Genomic DNA, 22,696 nt, shown 5'->3' with positions numbered 1-22,696 from the left:
TGATAAAAATTTTTTTTAATCCTCCTTCCTACTTGTGAGTAGAAAAGATTGACCTTGGTACAGGTCTTCCTCCATGCTTTGGTATATAAAACCTTTAAATCTGGGGTTTCCAACCTTTTTGGGCTCAGGAACATTTGGAAATATAAGGAACTGTTGTGTGCGCCACAGAATACCTGTTTTATAGAAGAAAAACTGACAATGCTCAGAACCCTGCAAAGCCGCCAAACCACACACACACCCCAAACAACTAAGACACAGACAGAAAGTCAGACAGTATCCCCCCAAACAGACAAACCCTCAAACAAAAAGCCTTCCATCACTATCTTTTGAAAATAAAAAATCAGGAGGGGCAGGGGAGTTTGGCAGGTCCCGTAGGGTGTGTCTGAGAGTGAGAGCACACACTGTGTTGTGGACTCCAGCATTAAAAATGGTTCAGAACGTTGATAGGAAAACTTAAATAGGTACCTTTAATCAACTTCTTCCACCAGCCCCCAAGGCACTGAAAGATGGCATAGTTTTATTTATGCAGGTGTTAAAAGTCAGCTCTCCCTACTTGTTGCTGTCCAGTGGTCCAGAACATTGGACCACCTTCTTCACTGTCTGGCAAACAAGTAGAAGGAGAATTCACAGGTAAGCAAATTATGTTTTTAATGAACTATAGATTAAAACTTGTATAGTGAAATCATAAGCATCTTTGTTCAGAAGTAAGTTTGTTTGGGATTGCAGCCTTAGCATAGATGTTAACACCCAAACAATCCTACATAGCACAGCTCTACCTGCTTATATTTGTGTGGACTAAATGACTAGCAGGGATGTTGTACTATGATAGACCCAGTCTCCAGAAATCCATCATACTCAACTAGCTTATAACTCATAAAATCCCTTACTGTGCTAGTCTGTTTTTATATTAAACTATAAATACTGATTTGGGTACTCCATATGAATCTGTCAACAAACATGATGTTTGATACACCAATAATCTTAGATCACACAACTTTGGTGATACCACACATCATAGATCAAAGAGTTTCTCCTAATCTTCCATGAGATTCCCAACATCTCATTCAAATACACTCTTGAAAATCTGCTTTGCTGAAGTATTGCAATTTAGAACTAAAGTAGGATATACTGTGGAAGATAAGGCTCAGAGATCTGGGCTGTTACAATAAAACTTAAAGTTTTTCATTTAGGACCAGACAGAAAGCCTCTTTAAGGATAATATGTGTTTATGAAACTGAAGCTTCAAACTAAGCCATCTGTAGTATTATTTGTATTTCGTGATGGGTTTTTTAAAATTACCTTTCTGAAAATTGCCTTGTCTGAGCCTCAGCTTTCCCTCTTGATTATTTTTATAAGTAAACTATCAGGTAAAAAGAATTTTGTCCCTACTTCGGTTTGGCAGATTATTTGTGTAACAAATCATATTTTTTTGCTTGCCTATTTCCAAGAGTTCATTATGGGGAGTTAGTAAATGCATTGCTACTGATTTAAGGCAATGGATTTCAAGTTGGGCCAAGGAAACCTGTTTTCTCAGAAATCTGTTGAGTTCCTCAGACATTATCAGCCAGGTCCTTTGAAAGATGTAATGTCCACTACTTGCCACTTACCATTGTCATTTTATACAAGGCGATGGTGAGACCCAGTAGACTTGACCAACATGCCTCATGTATGCTCTAAAACACTTTCAAAAATCCTCTACAATGCACAGTGGTTCCTTGGCACAAAAGGTAATGTGGATTATTGAGCCTGTTAAACTTGGGTCTCTTCATCTGGAGTATGAAATATATTCCATACATCTAAATAAGCTGGATTTGGCATGACTTGATGGGCATTAGTTTGGGCTCAGATTTGTCATTGTATGAATCCATTTAACTAGGTACTGCTCTCCAGGTCAGAAACAGAATGTGTCAATATAGACAACTGATAGCAAATTTGATCACAACAGTCAAATACTGCTAGGAGAAATTTGGGTTGTTGCTGGTTGGGCATCGAATCTTCCTTTTAGGCTGGAAGGTGTCATACTGTATATCCTGTAGTCTAAACCACTGAGCCTCTTGGGCTTGCTGATCAGAAGGTTGGCAGTTTGAATCCGTGTGGCAGGTGAGCTCATTGCTCCGTTCCAGCTTCTACCAACCTAGCAGTTGGAAAGCATACCTGTATGAGTAGATAAATAGGTACAAGAAGGTAAATGGTGTTTCCGTGCACTCTGGTTTATGTCACGGTGTTCCGTTGTACCAGAAGCAGTTTAGTCATGCTGGCCACATGACCCAGAAAGCTGTTTGTGGGCAAACACTGGCTCCCTCGGTCTGAAGTGAGATGAGCACCGCAACCCCATAGTCATCTTTGACTGGACTTAACCATCCAGGGGTCCTTGTCCTTGTCCTTTACCTTTACCTTACCCTTAAGTCAGAGGTTTTCTGGCTGTTTCCAGAAATCATATCCTCATTAATTCCTCTGATAATGGATGGATTCATTCCTTTTTGGATAATGTTTTGAAACAAGCAACTGTCTTAGATCTACATGTCATGGAGTTCTTTGCCTTTTCTCCAAATACCAGTAAGTGTTCGGAGATTAGCATGATAAAGAGATACAGCTTGTAGCCATGGTCAGCTGTTTACATTTCAAATTTGGAAGGACAACTTATCCTTTTTAGCTTACTTTATACCATTCATGATGTGACTCTTGGATCTGGGTATTTTTATTTATTTATTTATACATACCCCTCCCATCTGGCTGGGTTTCCCCCACCACTCTGGGCGGCTTCCAACAAAGATTAAAATACATTAAAATATCACAGATTAAAAACTTCCCTAAACAGGGTAGTACTTGCAGGGCCACAGGTTGTCCACCCTTACTCTTGAGGTAATTCTTACATCTGGTAGGGAGATCCCAGACTATATACAACCTCTTCAAGACATCCGTAGAGGAGTTATGCCTTTTCATCTAATCACTGAGGCTTACAAGCTGGGGTACTTCCAACTGCATCATTTCTACCTGGAGCTCCAAGATTGCAGTAATGACAAGGGACATGTATGCCTTTCTCAGAAAGGACCATGCTCTCCCCCCCCCCAAACACCCCAGTTGGACTTGCCTATTGACATTCATATTTCATAGTCTTGACCTTGCAGTCCTGGTTACCCTTGTTGAGTTTGCAGGTGCTGAACATGCATTGCTTCTCCAGGGCCTGCAGTTTCCTTTAGCATCCCAGAAACATTTCAACATGCTGTTTTTAACCAGTAAAACACAACAATAAGTGTTCATATCATGGACATTACTTCTTTCTATGACTCTGACCTGTATTATCTACTGGGATCAAGTGCTTGGCAGTAAGCCTAAGTGGAATTGGTCCTTATGTTACAGAAAGAGAAAAAATGGCTGTTTAGGTGATTTGGGAAGATATGCAAATTCCAAATGAAAGTACTGTTCATTAATTTCCCCCAGGATAGATTAAATTTCCCTTTCTCATGTTATCCTAGAACTGTAAAAATCAGACATGCAGGGTCACTGAAACGTATGATTGTCTAGATGCAGCTCCATTTTCATGAATTTTCCTCAAAGTAAATCCATGAGTAGAGGCATATAGAGAGGTATTATTGGCTTTAGATTTCCTGACAGTCTAAACCTGTGGATACAAAAGCATTTTTGTTTAAGAAGACAGTAAAATAATAGATACACAGGATTAGCTGAATAATTTGGTTGACTGTTTCATTGGATGAACATTTAAATATTTGGATTTTTTTTTTCATTTCCCTGAGCATTATAACTTAAGAAATCTAAATCTCAAACATTTAAAAGAGCTGCAATTCATTATTGTTCTTGTATTTTCAAACTCATAAGGCTGCTGTTGTTGGTAAAGCTGCTGACATAAGAGTAATACATCTTGATACAAATGTGTCTTTCAAGTTCAATTATATATATTATTTACATTTATAAACTGCTACTGCTGCTACTAACTTTGTAAACCACCTTGAGGTTTTTTCTTCAATCAAGGGGAATATGAATTTTGTGAAATAAATAACTGCTATTCTGCTGCTAACTACTACTACTACCAAGTACTTTTTGAGCTGAAAGTCTCAGACACTTGATGCTTGTTTCTTGCACAAGTATTGACTTATCCATATGATGGATGACAAGTTAGCACAACAACTGCAGTTACTTATATGGCTGGCAAACCAGTGTTTAGAGTTGGACTTGACTTGCCACACCTTGAATGTTTTGATTAAGAAATCTACTTCTAGAGGTTCAAAACACATGGCAGGATTCACCTATTGCTCCCTGCCAGTGGAAGCAATACTCTCTGCATGCACCCCTAAATTGGCTCAATGTGAGGGGTCAGAAGAACACCCAGAGCAGTTTATGAGGAAATTGTGCCATCTGGCAACCTGCAATGTTTGCATAGACAGGGTGTTTGTTTTAGCACAATGTTGAATGCCACCCATAATCCTGAGTTTCATTTCTATGAGAAATAAAAACTGACTTTAGAATGGCCATGGTTAATGGGACAGGTTTATGGAGCTCTAGTATCCTTTTCTCACCTGTGTAAACAGGGTGATTGATAGTTCTCTCCCCCTAGATGCAGAGATATTTTACTGTCATAGCTAGGGATCAAGTAGATCAGGGGTGGGGAACCTTTTTGGCCCAGTAGACCAGATCTTTATCCCACCCCCACCCCCATCGAGGGATCACCCACTAGTCAGTCATCTAACATAATTACATCAGGTGATTGACTCTCCTGTCAAAGGGCATCACTTTCCACAGTGCTTCCCAGATGTTCAACTATCAGCTGGTTGTCAGGTGCTGGGGGGGGGGGCTGAAAAGGCCACACAGGCGAAATTGAGAGGTCTTGCAGGCCAGCGGGTGCCTACCCCTGAAGTAGATGAAGGGAATTTTTTACATATGATTCTATTCATGTAAAGTTAAGTTATAAATGATCAAGTGGGCACAGTATTGTAGGAAATCATATCTATCTATGTATACTTGAGGGACACTTTGGACTAAGGTACATAGGTTCTCCTTAAAGATGATAATAAGATGAAACTTTGAAAATAATGCTGTGTGGCCTATAACCTCTGAAGTTATAAGCAAAATAAATAAATAGTATTTCAGATACATATTGGAAACATCAGAAAGAACATGTGGAAGTGTAATTTGTAAGCAATATAGGGCAGAGTTTATAGGTTTTCTATTTATTTATTTATTTATTTATTCATTTATTTATTTATTACATTTGTATACCACCCTTCATCCGAGTAGTTATGAAATCCCAAATGACCCTGTACTCCTATTATTAAATTATACTAATGACTCAATAAAGAAAGAACAAGGAAATGGAGGTCTCAAGTCACACCTAGTATTACTGAATGAATAGATTAAATTAGGCAATTCACTTTACTGTCTTTTTGGCACATTCTTCTGAAGTCCAAGGAACCAGGACAAAGGTGAAATGATTCTGTAACAAACTGGATCCTGTTTCTCAAGTATTGTTAAAACTTTCTTCTCCCAAAGATACAATACAGCTTTGAAATGTTCTGAATTTTAAAGAACCAATTTTGTTTTCATTTATCAGTCCCATATTGTTACTCAAATTAATTCATAAGCACTGTATTTAATGAATTTTCCCATTTTTTCCTTTATTAAAAATCCACTTTACAAAAAAAAAAAACCCAAACTAAAAACACCCTGAGTAATAGTCTCTCCCTTTTATACATGTTCCAGAATGCAGACATCTATTCAATCTAAGGAGAGAATGAAATTTCTGCCAAACTTATCTTCTAGCTTATCATGAAACAGCTGCATTATGGGGGGGGCGGAGCTCAAAGTGTAGTAGACTCCAGCAGATAAAGTTTTATCAGACCTTTCGGTGTTCAGTTTTCTTCTCTTCTGCTAGTATCTGTACCCTGTTTTCTGATGCTTTGTCTGTCTACCTAGTCCTCAGTTTTAGGACACTTTCCATCGTCATTGAGTTATACAGGAGTGTCAAGGTGGCTATTGCTTCTTATTCTGCAAGCTCTACTTAGCCACTGGCTGAGGTACAGTGATGTCTTGGAATATTCACAAACATAATTTCTCAAGGAAAGATGGCAAAACAGAAGTCAAAGGAGCAGAAATTGGAAAGTACTAGAGAAAAATAAATTAACCATCTTTCCAATATGTCCAGTATTTATATCACAGAATACAAAGTATTATACCTTATCGCTGTCCACTAAATGCCAGTTTTTGGAAGATGTAGATTCAGGCTTTGGGGGAAAGAATGACGGTTGAGGAACAGCCATAGGGAATGCCTCTTTATGTGCCTTTGCATACATGATTCTTGGATTCTTAAAGTTTATGACAGAACATGGGTGTACAGTCAGTCTCATGGATATGCTTAGTCCAGACCCTTTAGAATTTTCTATGCACAGCCAGTCCAGACACTAGAGCACTGGTTCTGACAATTCATCCCTTTAGAAGGTAGTCCTCCAAACTCACACAAAATGCACTAAAGGAGCTTAACCTTGAAGTTATGAAGACGTGAATAAAGATTTCTAGGTTTACATCTGTGCAAAAATACCAGTTTTTCTCAGCAATTAGACTGACAGAAAACACCCTTGTCTCTTGTGCTATCTATGTTCTGTGAACCTGAATGATCAAATGGAGCCAAAAAACAAATGAAAAGGGGAGGTGGGAAAGCTGGATCTCATGAGCATCCTAATGACATCCAGTGCTATGCTTCTAAATTATTTTATTTGGAAATATCAAATGCGTACTGAGCAGGAATGGCAGCTAGAGTAATTACTCATCAGCACTCTCCACTTCCTGCTAAGAAGAAGCCAAATATATTGTTTTTCTATTGTGATTTCTGTGAGTTATCACCCCTTAAAAGAGCAATTTGCTTGAAATGCATTGGGAATTAGATTTGTTCCAGTAAACCTCTGTATACTTATAGGGGTCCATAGCTATTCGCCAAGTGTAGCAATGCTTCTGTTTTGCTCTCATCCTACATATTCATATAGCTGCATGAGTGCAGGCAGAATTTAACTGCATTTAAATTCTGATTTTTTTTCAGGTGACTTCCCACATGATGGCTGTAGCATATGGTTAAATAAATGAGAATAGTGATCTAGTTAAACAACATTTACAAATTTCAACTATATGGTTCACAACATTTAGTGATTTTTTAACTTGCAGTAAATGCCAAGTGTGTATGAATAGTACTCTGTTTGGATCCCCCACCCACCCACCCAGTGGTAGTTATAATGACCACAAAGGACTGCCATCTCATTAAAGAAATCTTAATTGATTTAAATTTAAATTTAAATATGAGTAAACAGTCATTCTGAAGAAAAATCCTGCTTCCTATGTTCTAGATACCGTCTGTATATTCACAGTATGGGAAGGAAGAGAGAATACCTCTTTTAAGACGGTCCTTGATATCCATGTTTTTGTACATCCTTGTGTGAAAAAGAAATCTTTGGGTGCTCCAGATTATTTGATTAACCAACTGGTTGGAAAAAAACACTGCACTCTTAGATATTTGGCATACCAGGGCCAATAAAATTTATGTGGAGAAAAATTATATTTTAAACATCAACATAAAAATCAAAGCTGCCCCTAGAAATACAGGAAGCAGTCTTATACCAGGTTATGTTATTTGTCCAATAAGTCCAATATTATATACACTGGCTGGCCATGGCTCTGTATGGTCTCAAGAAGAAGTCTTTCCCATCAGCTGCTACCTGATCCTTCTTGCTAGAGATACGGTAGCAGGAGTTGAACCTGAAACTTTCAGCCTGCAAAGCTGGATGGTGTGTATCGACACACCATACATTTAAAGCACGTAACTGCCTCAAAACGATCCTGGGAACTGCAGTATGTTAAGGGAGCTGGATATTGTAGCTCTTTAAGTGGGAGCTACAGTTCCCAGGATTCTTTGAGGGAAGCCATGTGCTGTAAACATAGAGTATCTACCCAGCCATAGTATATACAGTGGTACCTTGGGTTACAAACGCTTCAGGTTACAAAAGCTTCAAGTTACAAACTCCGCTAACCCAGAAATAGTACCTCGGGTTAAGAACTTTGCTTCAGGATGAGAACAGAAATTGTGCTCTAGCGGCGCGGCAACAGCAGAAGGCCCCATTAGCTAAAGCGGTGCTTCAGGTTAAGAACAGTTTCAGGTTAAGAACGGACCTCCGGAACGAATTAAGTTCTTAACCAGAGGTACCACTGTAATTTTTCTTTCGTTTGTCACCATCCAGTGACCCAGAACGCTGAGGGTGCTACCCAGTTACAGACATTGTTACCTGTGAAACACTCACCCTTTTTTATTTCTCTTGCCCCCCCTTCCCAGTCTCTGCTGGTTTATTGGGGGATATTATTAAATAATTATTAAATATAATTAAAGAAGCATGGATTCGGGAAAACAGACTAAACACTGAGGAATGCAGTTAGCCCTGAATTCTGGTGATGAGTAATACATTTTTCTTTTTCCAAGTGCTTCTGTTGAATCTTTAGAATTTCAGAGGAAAGTTGAGCCAAACTGTTCCCACTCAGTTACTAGGTTTCTGGAGCATAGGATATCCAGAGGTATTTTTGGAGGGGGGTACCTCAGAATGAAAGAATATTTTCAGGTTTGACTTTTTTGGCTTATGATGACAACACACTGCTAGACATTATAATGGAAACCCCTGAATTCTAGTCATTCTGCTAGGACATTTTCACATACTTACAAGTATTTTGTCATAGGGGAACTTTTTGCTATCCACCAAGATCAAAACAACAAACCAAGGTAACATGAGGGTGAGAGCAAGTTTTCAAGTCTGCTCTGTTTCACTACTTTATTTTTTATTTCAATATTTTCCTTTCTACTCTGCTTTGCAGCCAATATTAGCTTACAATCATTCAAATCTATCCCAAGGGTACTATGTCTCTTCGGGTTATTGGCAGTTGATAGGTATCAGGCTCATCTTTCAAGATGGGAGAGGGTAGAAGGAGCTACAGGTAGATTCAGGGGCTGGCTGATGATAAAAAGACAATAATAGCCCACAGAAGCAATCCTTCCATTCATCTGCAGTGCTTTTACATATAAATATTTGTTTATTTTTATTTATTTATTTATCTATCTCGATGTATCCTGTTTCCATGCTTAGGCTATTCTAGAGCTTAGTCAAAAGGGCGACAGCTATTTTCACACCCTCAGAATCCCCTTCCCTTCTTGGTCATTTAGAGGGGTCAAGAAGGGACAAAAAAAAAACCATGAGAGAAATCAGGAATACTGACACACTCACTGCATAGCTAGTCAGGTTTAGTAAAATGGCCATGCCATTTTGGATAAAAAGTGACCTCCCATTGGCCTCATTATAAATTATGGGGAGTGGGGGAGAGGAAACACGTTAGTATGTTGTCTGGTCAAGTGATGCTCCATGTCTTGCCACATTACACTGCAGTGGTTTCATTGCATACTAGCACAGCCCAACAATACAATAGTGTCACTCAAGGCTATGCCTTGATAGTGGCATAGTCTACATTTTCCCTCTTGCTCTATTCATAGTGCAAGGGCTTTGTTTGCCATTAGTGACATTACCGTGTAGCCATATTTGATTGATTTTTGTGACATCACATTCACTATGTGGTCCCTGATTGGTTGGGATCCTATAGCTCCTGAGCCTCTGGGGTCTTCCAGAGTGTAGTGGAGCGCCTCTCCTCTAACCCTGGTGGACTGCGACTGCCCTTGGGTACACACACTACAGTGATGAAGCACTTTGTCCAGGTAGGGTCTGTGGCTCTGGTCCCAGGGTCCAGCTCCACTGATGGTTGGGGCAACAGTCACAGGTTTTGTTCCCTTGATACCTCTGCAGTTATTCAGAAAAAAACCCAGTGAAAATGGAACTGAAGCAGCTTGAGTTTGGGATGCAAACAGGTGCCGAGAAGTAAAAGACCAAAATATGAGAAGTGGGGATTGGAAATCACTTTACCCCTAAAAAATCACACTTTTTATTTCGTAAATTTTGGGAGTGAAAATTCTACGTGGCTCCAATTTCTTTTGACGTTATGGTGTGCACGCACTAGCACAGTAAGATGCTGGGGATGTTTAGGGTACAAATTTTTTCAGAATTGATGGAAATTTGCCACTGACATTAATAGATAGGATTTTGACCAAACTATTCTTTATAATATTGGAAGCTTTTTACGCATTTTGTAATGGTTCTTTGATTTTCCTTTCGGTTCACTAAATATATTTAATCGAGGCTAGTATATTAGTAGACATGGCAACCCAACCTTTTTGCTTCGATGTTGGTGGCGGCGGCTGAAACAGATTTCCACTCAACAGCAGCTCAAACAGTATCCTCTCACTTGGTGTAAAACTACCTATCAAGCTCCCAAGTCTTCTTTTGGAGCTAATTTATGCCAGAAGTAGCAATGACATCCCCATCTCATCTCATTCTGGAAATACCTGGTGCCTATGGTGGCAGCTGCCCCACTTTAAGGGGCACGGATGACTCAGTGCTGGAGCAGAGGACTAAGGCAATTCATCTGTTTTGTAAAAAAAATGCTGTAAAACAGTCATCCTACATTGTACTGAATGCATTGTCAGGTGTAGAATTAATTTTATTTAATGTTCCATGACTTGATTCTCGAAATACTCTGTATAATTACTCTCTCAGTATTATTTTGAGGTAGATCTTTGCCAAAAAAAAAGCATACATTCCTAATTATAATAGGAAGAGACCAGTGAGACCTACAATAAAATGCTGCAGTGTAGAGTGCATTTGTTTGGGGTTCCAGCCACTCCGTCCCATTCCTCTTGCACCCTCAGCAGTGAATCAACATTCCATAGCATTAAGCCATTCCTCATTGGACTGTTTTGGGCACTCCTTGAGACTTTTTTCCTAAATATTTTGTGGTGCTTATGCAAACCTTGGAGTTCCCCAGAGCCTGTTCTTGTGCCTGGATGGTAAGTGTTGTTTTAGCTATATAAGCGGCATTGCTTACAGTCGTGAGGAAATAGAGGGAACCATCCGTCCTCATAGCCTGAACATTGAAAACAGAAGGAATGAAGTAAACATGTTACCATGTTTTATTCCCTTGTTTCATACCCCATGTGTCATAAATGTTCTCCTTCAGGCAACATGTAATCTTTTGTTCATGTGACTAACAGTAGATTGTGTGTTTGCCTGCTCACTCTTACAACAGCAGCCTGAAGTTCCATTCCCAAAACAAGGGGGAATTTGTGACATGTAAAGTTATAAAAAGGCAGCTCATGATACATTGAACAGCACATGTACATGTGTAAGAAACATGTACATGTGGTTTCAGTCTTCGCTAGACCAGGCAAGGACAGTCAATAAAAAGGCAGAGAAATGTTCTGCATGAATTAATGTTGTGCAAAAGTGAAAATGAAATATAGTGTGGTTTAATTCTAAAGATTCTAAACATGCTAAAGAGAATGCTGTTCCTGTACAGGTGAAACTCGGAAAATTAGAATATCGTCAAAAAGTGCATTTATTTCAGTAATGCAACTTAAAAGGTGAAACCAATATATGAGATAGATGCATGACATGCAAAGCCTTTATTTGTTGTAATTGTAATTATATGTCGTTAGGTGGGTCAATTATAAATGGAATGTAATTAATGAAATGTAATAGCGATGTTTATTTTTGTATTATTGTAACTATTTGTTTTATTACTGTGGAATTTCCAAAAGAAAGCATTTGTAAAAAATAAAAAATAATAATAATAAGTTGCATTACTGAAATACGTGCACTTTTCGACGATATTCTAATTTTCCGAGTTTCACCTGTATTTGCAAGAAGCTACTAACCTTATCTTACGCACTCGGATGTGGCAAGTGGTCATTTTGTTGCAGTGGGAGCTAAAAGACGTGCTCAGGTTCTGCACACTTGTCACTATCAAAACTATATAGCATTTGAAATATCACACATTATTGACTATCAACATACAAACATATTAATATGTCTCTTACAGACATGTATCTCAAACTTTCTCTCCCAAGCCACTTGGATCAGAAAAGGCCATGAGTTGCTTAAATCAAAAGATGAGAAGTTTAACAATGAGGAAGTCTTCCTCTTGGCACCCCACACAAATGCTTTGTTAGTATCGTCCTTGATTTTTATTGCTGCCAAATTGACAGTTTTTGATTCACGGCAATTGTTACCCATTCTTGTAGCTGCATTCCTTAAACCCAGCCTTTTACCTACCAGGTGCCTTGACTGTACTAAGCTGGGGCTGATGGTGGTTGTAGCCCCAAAATTCTGGAGGGCACCAGGTTAAAGGGTGCTTTAATCTAGGTAATGACTGGATATTTATTTTCATTATCAGTTTTATAAAGGGACTCTTTAGTCAGAGATTCTATGGTTGTTAGGGATTCTTTAATTTTGATTTCTGCATTGCGAAGGTTGGACTAGATGACCCCTGGGATCCCTTCCAACTCTACAGTTCTATGATAAAGGGTGGTCCTGAAATTCCACTGACTACTACTGTTTAATAATTATTACCACTTTAATTACTGTTCAAAATTAACTAGGATACAGGGCCTGTTTTGAGTTTGTAGGTTAATTATTCCTTGTCTGTGTCAGGCTTTAGTTTAGTTACAGGTAGGTAGCCGTGTTGGTCTGCTGTAGTTGAAACAAAATAAAAAAAATCCTTCCAGTAGCACCTTAGAGACCCAACTACGTTTGTCATTGGTAGGAGCTTTCATGTGCATGCAGAAGTGTGCATGCACACGAAAGCTCATACCAATGACAAACTTAGTTGGTCTCTAAGATGCTCCTGGAAGGAATTTTTTTATTTTGCTTAGGCTTTAGTTTAATTACTGATAAATCATAAGATGAACACATTTTTCATTGACTTGTAAACTTTTATTGTGAAAATACAAAATTGTTCAAAATTTTAATCTGTGTATTTCCCGTATAAAAAAAACCCTGCAAAATTCTTTATTTTAAGTTTATGAGACATAAAGACCGTATTTAAAGCGAAAAACATGGTCCCTGCTTTGCCAGCATCGCTTGCAGCAGGAATGGTGAACTTGTGCCCCTCCAGGTGTTGTTGGAAATTATGGGAAGATTCTTCTGTCAGAGTAAGCCTTTTCCCTGTGTGTTGTGCGGGGGGGGGGGGTCTCTTGACCATAAGAGTAGAATTGGGGAGAGTAAAGCCCTGTTGCACTAGTGGCACTGGATTTTGCTAGTAGAACAGATTAGCAGGGCCGGCTCTAGGGGAAGGCTGGGTGGCGCGGGGTGCCGGGCTGTCAGGGGGGCGCCGTGCGGCAGCCACGGCAAGGAACAGGGTGGGCTGGGGGCGCCGGAGCGATCTCCACGCCAGGGCGCCCGACATGCTTAAGACGGCCCTGCAGATTAGTTCTTTCCGGCCCAATGGATCCAAACAGTTACTTTAGGTGCAGCCAAGGCTGCACAATGGATTTTTTTTTTTACTATTTTTCTTTAGTGGCAGGCTCCATGTCATATCACAAGCAGTTTTGAAAAATCGTGTCACTTTCAAAAATGATTTCCTTGCTTTTGGGGGGTGGGGGCTGTTTGAGAAACTCTGGTGCAAAGCTCCTTAAACCTGTTGATTGATTCAAACGATGAAGCCCATAATATAAAGAATCAGATACTGATTTGTTTCTACTTTGTCCTGTCCGGGTGGGGAAAGTGATCTCAACCTATGGGTGTTTTCTGAACAGTTTTTTAGATCTCTAAGATCAATTGACAATTGTTGTGGTTCTACTGCAATAATTAGTCATTAATCAGTTAATGTTCTCCAAGAATCTAAGAACAGTCACCACCGTAATACCCTCAGGGTTGTAGATTTGATCTGGTGAGCACACAAACAGTTGCATTGCTTATGTGAGTGTGTCCAGGGGGCACTTCCTGGCTTCACTTCCTGGCTTTCGCTATAAAAGTAGATCGGAGAGTGGAAGCAAGACCCAGTTTGCATGCAGGTATTGCAGTGCTGTGGCCCATGGAGTGCTGCTTATGATTCATGCAAGCAAAAGCTTTCGCAATTTGCACCTGTGTGAGCTGCTGTAGGCCATCAAACTAGTGCACCATCTGTACAATGTGAATTGAAACATTTCCAGTTGCCACTGCCTGGCTTGTTGATGGCATACCTGCGGTAGCTTTGAACTTTAGTGCATGTTTATGTGGTTTGGTTAACATGAAAAGAACTTCATTTCTGCATCTGGGTTTTTGTTTTGCCTGTGGTAAAGGAACTGTCAAATACTTGCACACTCCTTGTTCACCTTAAACCATAGTGTATCAGAAAAAAAGAATAGAAAACCTAACAGTTTAACGTGATGTGGAAACTGGTTCAAAGTAGGGGAAATAGATAGCAAAAAAAATAAAAATAAAGATCAACTTCCTGCGTTTATATCAGATCTGCTTAGATGATCCAGTGACCTAACCTTTTGGCATTGTCTGAAAGTTTTTTTTTAAAATGATGTTACCAATGAAGAAATATTGATCTGATGAGAAAAGTTTTTAGGGTTTTTTTGTGGGGTGCAAGTGGGGAGTCTAGAACAAACACTAATTACAACACTAGTTGTAAAATTACTCATAATTTTGCATAGAATTCATTCCTCTTCAGTAAATATATAGATTATTTTGTGTATACTTTGATAGCTGTCCAAAAAAGAGCAAGACAAATATTAAAATGAAAAAGAGCTGATTAATTTAGGCAGCTATAGGTTGAGTCATAGCACAATATTATGAAATGTTTGGTTTTAAAGTAACTTTAAAATAATTTCTAATGTCCATGCCACTTAATGAAATCACTTATTGCCTGTTACCATTAGAAAAATGTCTTTCGTTAATGGGGAACCTGTGGGCCTCCAGATATTGCTAGATTACAGTTCCCATCTCCCTGAATGTTGGTCATGCTGGCAGGGGCTGATGGGAGTTTGAATCCAACAGCAGTTAGAAGGGTCATTCCTGGTTTATATGCATTATTGAAACCGATATGAACAAATGTTATTCATAAAAAAATTCCTTCAGTAGCACCTTAAAGACCAACTAAGTTTTTATATTGGTATGAGCTTTCGTGTGCATGCACACTTCTTCAGATACAGTGAAAAACATGTTATTCATGTTATTCATGTTTAGATTCCAATAAGGAATCTAGACAAAGTTCGTATTAATACATCTTCCTGCTCCAAACTAGTTTTTGAACATATATTGAAAGGTGATCACATATTTAATATAGTACAGCATGGTCTGTATCTAAAATAAAAATCAGGGATTTTTAAATATGGGAGCCTCCAATTTTGTATAACTTTGAAATCCTTGAAGGAAAAAGAGCTATCTTTTAGGGCAATAAAGACAAATCAAGATGTAATCTGTCCAAACAATTATGCCATTTCATAGTTGGGATAGATTGTTTCATTATTTAATTTTCTGTGTGCAGTCTCTTCAACAACAGTACCTTTGTACTTTAAACAGGCCATGGTGCTGATGTCAAGTGTGTTGACTGGCATCCAACAAAGGGTTTGGTGGTTTCTGGAAGCAAAGATAGTCAACAGCCAATCAAGTTCTGGGATCCAAAGACTGGCCAGAGCCTTGCTACACTGTAAGTGCAATTGCAGTTGGTGCCTGGGCTCTTGTTGCCCAAAATTTCTGGGCCTTCAGCATGTATAGATTTATTGAATACTGGTTTAGAATATTATTGCTCGATGCATTTGGAATAATGTGTGAGATGGCTGTAAAAAGTGTTGAAACAGCAATTGAAACAATTAAGGGTTTAGCACAGTCTCACTATGAGAAAATGCCAAAGTGTTTAGATCTATTTTATTTGATTTCATTATGATGGGGTGAGGGGACACGTTAGATGTTTCAAAAAATTATGCATGCTATAGAAAAAGTGGATAGAATACTTTTTACTATCTGAGCTGTTCTGGAGACAAACAGTGGTTTGCTTTAATTGCTCATTTCTTTAAATTATGCACAGTTTATTCTTTTTATGATATATTCCAGTCATGCTCATAAGAACACTGTGATGGAAGTAAAATTGAACCTAAATGGCAACTGGCTACTTACAGCATCTCGTGATCACCTCTGCAAACTCTTTGATATTCGAAATCTGAAAGAAGAGCTTCAGGTCTTCAGAGGTCATAAGAAGGAGGCAACAGGTTAAAAATAACTTTTGTCAGTTGTTTCTGAACTTGGTGGTTGGATATTCAAAACCCTTGAAAGTAACTATTCAGAGTCTGCATTATATCGCTCCAGTTTCTATGCTCTGTAGCAGATTAGAAAGTTAACTAATACAATTGGTCAAATCAAGCATGCCCAAATCTTCTATATCCTTAATCTGTTTAGAAAGCTTATATCTTCCCCCTCTCTACAACATTTCCCTTCTCCTAATCTGTTTCTACCTTTGAAGCTATTGATCATACTATCCCTCTTGATATTAACTCTTCAGAGCACTCCTGTCTTTCTAGCAGCACATTTTGTTCCTGCTGACAATTCAGTCTCCACCTCCCATATTACCCATTTTCCTACCCATTGGCTCTGCCATGCTGTGTGTGAACTTCAAGTTTGTGTATTTATTTCTCAATACCATATCTATTCCCTTGCATCTCCTCTCTTCCAACATCCTACTTGTCTTTGCTTTCTTCTCTGCTTCCCACCAGTGAGCCTTTTGGCAAACAGTTGCTTAAGTAGGCTTCTCTCCAGTCATTAAATGAGGCCCCCCCTCCACAGGTCCTCCCATGAGAACTCCAAAGGCTACTCTGAACTGTCAGTCTCTTTTCCTGCCCCTCCACTGATGCCTGTTGTCCACTGCTCATCGCTGCACTGTAATCCATCCTCTCTCATCTAGTCAGATCCTATGTTACTTCTGTTCTAATACACAACTGGAAACATGTAAATAAGTAGTAGTAATTGTGAATTTCTACATTCCAGCTGTGGCCTGGCATCCTGTTCATGAAGGGTTCTTTGCCAGTGGAGGGTCCGATGGCTCATTACTGTTCTGGCATGTTGGGTAGGTACCTCTGATGAGAAATTACAACTGAGAAGTCAGCATAATTTAATATTGTCTTTTGATACTATAGAATTATCCTTGTGATAATTTGTGAATGTCTCCGTCCTGAGCTGAAGGGCTTTACTTTAAGAAATCTAAGTTAAATATTGATTAATCCAGAGGTTAGTTGACCCTTTGACCTGCAGACCAATATTGACCCACCAGGGGGTCCAGTTTGGCCCACAAGGCCATTTCCCCCCAACACGCCCACCTGCTCATCAGCTGACATCACTGGTAAAATCCTGCTTTGGTTGTGCATGCCTGTTCCCAGCAAGGAACAGATGCATGCAGCCAAGCCAGCAGGGTTTAGTCACAGTTAAAGCCTGCTGAGTTCAAGAGAGCCCTTTTTCAGAGGCTGAAACCTGGGCAAAGAGCTGGCTGAAAGCCCTTTGTGAAACCAGAGGCAAAACAGGAGTTGGAGAGTAGTGTGAAAGTACTTTGCAAAAGTGCTTTCAAGCAGCCCAGCATTCCTATTGATGCTGTTTGCAAAGGGCTCTCAGACAAGCCAAAGTGCTTCTGTTTGAACCTCCAGGTTGAGCCTCAGGCTCAAACAGGAACCCTGAGCTACTTATAAGCACTTTTGCAAGGCACTTTCAAATCTCCTTTCATGCCTGTTGCCTCCAGGACTCAAACTGGTGGCTCAGACAGTAACATTGGTTTCATAGCAACAGGTGATTGACTGGGAGTGACCTTGCCCACTTGCCAAATTTGGCCTGCCAAGGAGTAGGGATATAGAAGTTTTGCTTGCCAGCCAGAAAAGACTCCCCACTGCTCCCCTGATCCTTGTGGACATAATAATATATTAATTTTCTAGTGTAAATATTTCTGCCTGAGTGTATACATGGAAAGAATGTGGCTATGGCTTCTTTTGTTTGTCACAGTCCAGCAACCTTCTTAATTAAAACAGCAGTCAAAATGTGTGTGTGTGTGTACTAAGTTTTCACGTAAATAATAACTTCTGAACAAACAAATGCAGGTAAACATTAAACAAAATAAGTTTCATTGAGCAACATTGTTTTTTAGTTTGTTTTTTTTAAAGCAAATAGCAAATAGGCCTTGTTCATCCATTTAAGCACTATTTTTGTATTATTTCAGGGTGGAAAAGGAAGTGGGAGGTATGGAAATGGCCCATGAAGGAATGATTTGGAGTTTAGCTTGGCATCCTCTAGGACACATTCTGTGCTCAGGATCAAATGATCACACCAGGTATTTTTATTTAAATATTTTGCTTTGCACTTGTTTGACCTCAGTAATATTTTGTTTTTCATTGCTCTACTTACGTTTCTTTGTCGTCGTCATGCATTTGTTTGTACCCATATGAACATACCCTACAAGAAGCTTCAAAAGAAAAATTGTAGTTTACTTATGCAATGGAAGAATAAAATACTAAGAGTGTTTTCAGGAACTAGCACTCATTAGCTTTTAATATAGTACATTCCACTTACACATTCATCATGATTAAAAAGAATACACTGTGAAATGAAATGAAATCAAATCAAATGTGATCATTCAGCAAGCTGCAAGATTTAACTAGTGAAAGAGACGGGGTGAAATATAATACATTAAATGTAGAAAAGCTGCAGGAGATTATTGTCTTGCCAAAGGCAAGGTGGCTCTTCTAAGATAGATTCAGAAGCAAAACAAAATGCACAAGTGAGTGAGAAGATTATAGATTTTATTCTTAAACAGCAAGCAGTGTATACATACCAAGCAAGCACTTCCCTCTGCCATTTGGAAGCCCTCAAGACATGGCAAAGTGACTCCCCCAGGTAGCCTCAGTTTGCATGGCCCTGCGGTCGATCAGTCCATGCACGAGCTTCAAAGAAACTCTGCCGAAACAGTCCGATTTTATAGATAGCCTGTGTGGCTTCCAAGACTGACTACGTGCAGATCATCCATTAGCCACCCCCTCCCTGTGCCTCACTTTCTCAAAACAATGTCCAACATCAAAGAAGGTACCCAGCACTATCCTCCGAACTGATTAAGGCAGCTGTGTGTGGGGCTTCACCTCCTCCCAACATTCTCAGGACATTAAAGACTGTTCTCACACCATCAAAAAACTAAACAAGAGCAAGGGAGGGGGAAGGAACAGAGGCAGGAAGGGTAACTGTGTCAGATCACTAACTCCTCGATACATTTTTGTCTTCCGGATGCATTTCCCATACAATGATTTGACTGTTTTGAGAGTTTTAAAAAGACAAATTTATTGTATCATTACCACTGATATTTTGTGCCCTTCTTATCAAGGTGAAAAGGACTACAGAATGGCAACTGTGCTCAAACAGTTATACACACTAGGGCGGAACACAGTTCCCTTAGCATGGGGAGTTCCATTTGTTTAATGGAATTTTCTATTCTCCCTCTCCACATCTGCTTCAGAGGATTGGGAGAACCCCAAGAACAGATTTGGAGGGGGGGGGCACAAGGCGAGATGAGGAAGAGAAAGTTATAATGTGCAATAAGAACTCCTTGCGCTAACAGGACTACTTCATTGGATAGCACCCCAGATGTAACACATTATTGATCTAGATTATTTCTTTTGGCGTGTGTATTGTTGAACGTAATGAAACTTGTAAGTCTGCTTTATTATAGTTTATTATTATTTTTATCTCTTTTGATTGCTCTGATAATATTCATACTTAAAGGGTGAAGTGTAATTTTTAAATATATACATTTTCAAGATATAGCAGAGTTCTGTACAACCCTGAAGATGGCCCAAGTGGCACCTAATAATATGTGAAACAAACCTATTGGTTAAGAACAAGTTTACACCATTGTAAGATGTTACACAAATTGTATTATTAGTCTGGTTCTGGCTGATAATAGCTTTCCACTGTGGCTGTTGATACAGAACAGATTTCCCTTTTCTGCTATAGAAGAAACTCTACTGCTTATTTAGGTTACTTGGAACTATGTGCACAGCAAGGAGTGGGTACTATACCTCTACTCTACTACTGGCAGATGGTGAGTCACCACCCAATTCAGTAGCCATCACAGCTTGAAGTGGTCCAGTAGAAAACAAGAAGAAGCTAATACACATTTAATTTTTTTTATAAAAAAAAAACTTCAAAGTTAGAGGATGTTAAGAGTTACTGGCTCTGAGTAATGAAGGCTTAACTTATAAATCAACAGAGGATACTATCTCTTAGTTTTATTTTAACAGCAAATTCTGGACCCGGAATCGTCCTGGAGATAAAATGCGAGATCGTTATAATCTGAACTTGCTTCCAGGAATGTCAGAGGATGGAGTTGAATATGGTATATTTATTTGTTTCTTCCAAGGAATTCGTGGTGTCATACATGTCTTCCTCCCCCTTTTTACCCTCTCAACAATCCTGTGAGATAGGTTAGGCTGTGAGGTGGTGACTGGCCCAAGGTCACCTGGTGAGCTACATAAATGAGCAGGGATTTCAACCTGAGTCTCCCTAATCCTAGTTCAGCAACTGTTTTGGGACTGCAATTCCCATCAACCCTGACCACTGGTCCTGTTAGCTAGGGATGATGGGAGTTGTAGTCGCAAAACAGCTGGAGGGCCAAGTTTGGCCAGGCCTGCTCTAACCAATACGCCACAGTTACTTTCATGGACATTTGTATGAGAACAGACTCAAACTTAAGAGTTATGCATTCTAACGCAACACAATATAAGAACCATGGCTGTGTTTCTTTAATTAAATCTGCAGTTGTGGTCTTATTTCCATATGTTTGTTCTCTCCTTGTCATCACAGTCCACCCAGTAGTTACCTTGTAAAGAAAACACATATTTTACTCAATATTTATTTCAGCAGAAAGTTTGAAATTCTATATAGGTTACAGACTTTAAATCAGGGGTGGGGATCCTCAGGCCGGGGGGGGGGCAAATACGGCCCTCTAAGCCTCTCTTTTGAGCCCTCTTTTTGACCCTACACCACATACCCTCCCCAGCCACACCTCATTTCCTCAAGCCCCGAGATCCTGTGAGGAAGGGTGGTGTATAAATTTGATAAGTAAATAAAAAGTCCCACCCTCAGATTGCAGCCTACTAGAGTCCTTTTGCCTGGCTTGATTCTGTCCTTAAACTCCGATAATGTATTTTGCTTGGCTGAATGTGGCATAAAAGAGGATATTGAAATTAACCTGCTATATAAAGGTAAAATTTACATATTTTGTGCGAGCCACTTTTTCCTGTGGCCCCACCCATCACAAGCATCACTAGCTGAAAAGGGTTCTCCAACCCTGCTTGAAATCCTTGCCGGTCAGTAAAAGAGAAAATAATGAAATGGTTGATTGTGGGAATAATAATAATAATAATAATAATAATAATAATAATAATTATTATTATTATTATTTATTATGCATACCCCGCCCATCTGGCTGGGTTTCCCCAGCCACTCTGGACGGCTTCCAACAGAAAAATAAAATAATCGATTAAACATTAAAAGCCTCCCTAAACAGGGCTGCCTTCAGATGTCCTCTAAAAGTCTGGTAGTTATTTTTCTTTTTGACATCTGGTGGAAGGGCGTTCCACAGGGTGGGTGCCACTACCGAGAAGGCCCTCTGCCTGCTTCCCTGTAACTTGGCTTCTCGCAGCGAGGGAACCGCCAGAAGGCCCACGGCACTGGACCTCAGTGTCCGGGCAGAGCGATGGAGGTGGAGACGCTCCTTCAGGTATACTGGACCGAGGCCGTTTAGGGCTTTAAAGGTCAGCACCAACACTTTGAATTGTGCTCGGAAACGTACTGGGAGCCAATGTAGGTCTTTCAAGACCAGTGTTATGTGGTCTCAGTGGCTGCTCCCAGTCACCAGTCTAGCTGCCGCATTCTGGATTAATTGTAGTTTCCGGGTCACCTTCAAAGGTAGCCTCACATAGAGCGTCAGGATTCAACCTCAATCTGTTAGCCGCCATCCAACCTCCAACCGCCTCCAGACACTCACACAGGACCTTCACTGCCTTCACTGGTTCTGATTTGAAAGAGAGGTAGAGCTGGGTATCATCTGCATACTGATGAACACCCAGCCCAAACCCCCTGATGATCTCTCCCAACGGCTGCATATAGATGTTAAAAAGCATGGGGGAGAGGACAGAACCCTGAGGCACCCCACAAGTGAGAGCCCAGGGGTCTGAGCACTCATCCCCCACCACCACTTTCTGAACATGGCCCAGGATGAAGGAGCAGAACCGCTGTATGACAGTGCCCCCAGCTCCCAACCCCCCTAGGCGGTCCAGAAGGATGTTATGGTCGATGGTGTCAAAAGCCGCTGAGAGATCCAGCAGAGCTAGGAAACAGCTCTCACCTTTGTCCCTAGCCTGCCGGAGATCATCAACCAGTGCGACCAAGGCAGTTTCAGTAATAGTTAATTAATAATTAAGTAATAGAGTTGAAACATCACTGAATGGGATCTAAGAAATATCAAATATTTTGTTTATAACAGTTTACTCTCCCTTTCTAGATGACCTAGAACCCAATAGTCTTGCCGTGATTCCAGGCATGGGAATACCTGAGCAGCTGAAACTAGCCATGGAACAAGAGCAGATGGGTAAGAGAGAAATTGTGGCCACAGTATTATGGATACTTTCCTATGAGTAACTCCTTGAACATCGTGGGACTTTGCTAATAACCAATAGCCAGAGAAATACCAATTGATAGTAAGAGAATCTCAAATAGGATTGTGTTGCTTTTCTGAAAATTTGCATGAATCATAAAGAAATGGGTTG

General features: G+C 39.8%; 1 protein-coding gene across 1 annotated transcript in view; it reads left to right on the top strand.

The window, feature by feature from the left end:
* The window catches only part of WDR33 (WD repeat domain 33), a 57,008-nt gene that overhangs the window by 24,160 nt on the left and 10,152 nt on the right, over positions 1–22,696 (top strand). Inside the window, exons 8-13 of the mRNA XM_035132473.2 lie at positions 15,429–15,555; positions 15,960–16,114; positions 16,887–16,965; positions 18,100–18,210; positions 20,168–20,262; positions 22,432–22,518. Coding sequence (XP_034988364.1) covers positions 15,429–15,555; positions 15,960–16,114; positions 16,887–16,965; positions 18,100–18,210; positions 20,168–20,262; positions 22,432–22,518 — 654 coding nt within the window. The remainder of the gene's footprint in view (positions 1–15,428; positions 15,556–15,959; positions 16,115–16,886; positions 16,966–18,099; positions 18,211–20,167; positions 20,263–22,431; positions 22,519–22,696) is intronic.

Source organism: Zootoca vivipara, chromosome 5 (genome assembly GCF_963506605.1).
Source record: "Zootoca vivipara chromosome 5, rZooViv1.1, whole genome shotgun sequence".
NCBI classification, from domain to species: Eukaryota; Metazoa; Chordata; class Lepidosauria; order Squamata; family Lacertidae; genus Zootoca; species Zootoca vivipara.
The sequence above is the reverse complement of the archived record's forward strand: the minus strand, read 5'-3'. Positions and strand labels throughout refer to the sequence as shown.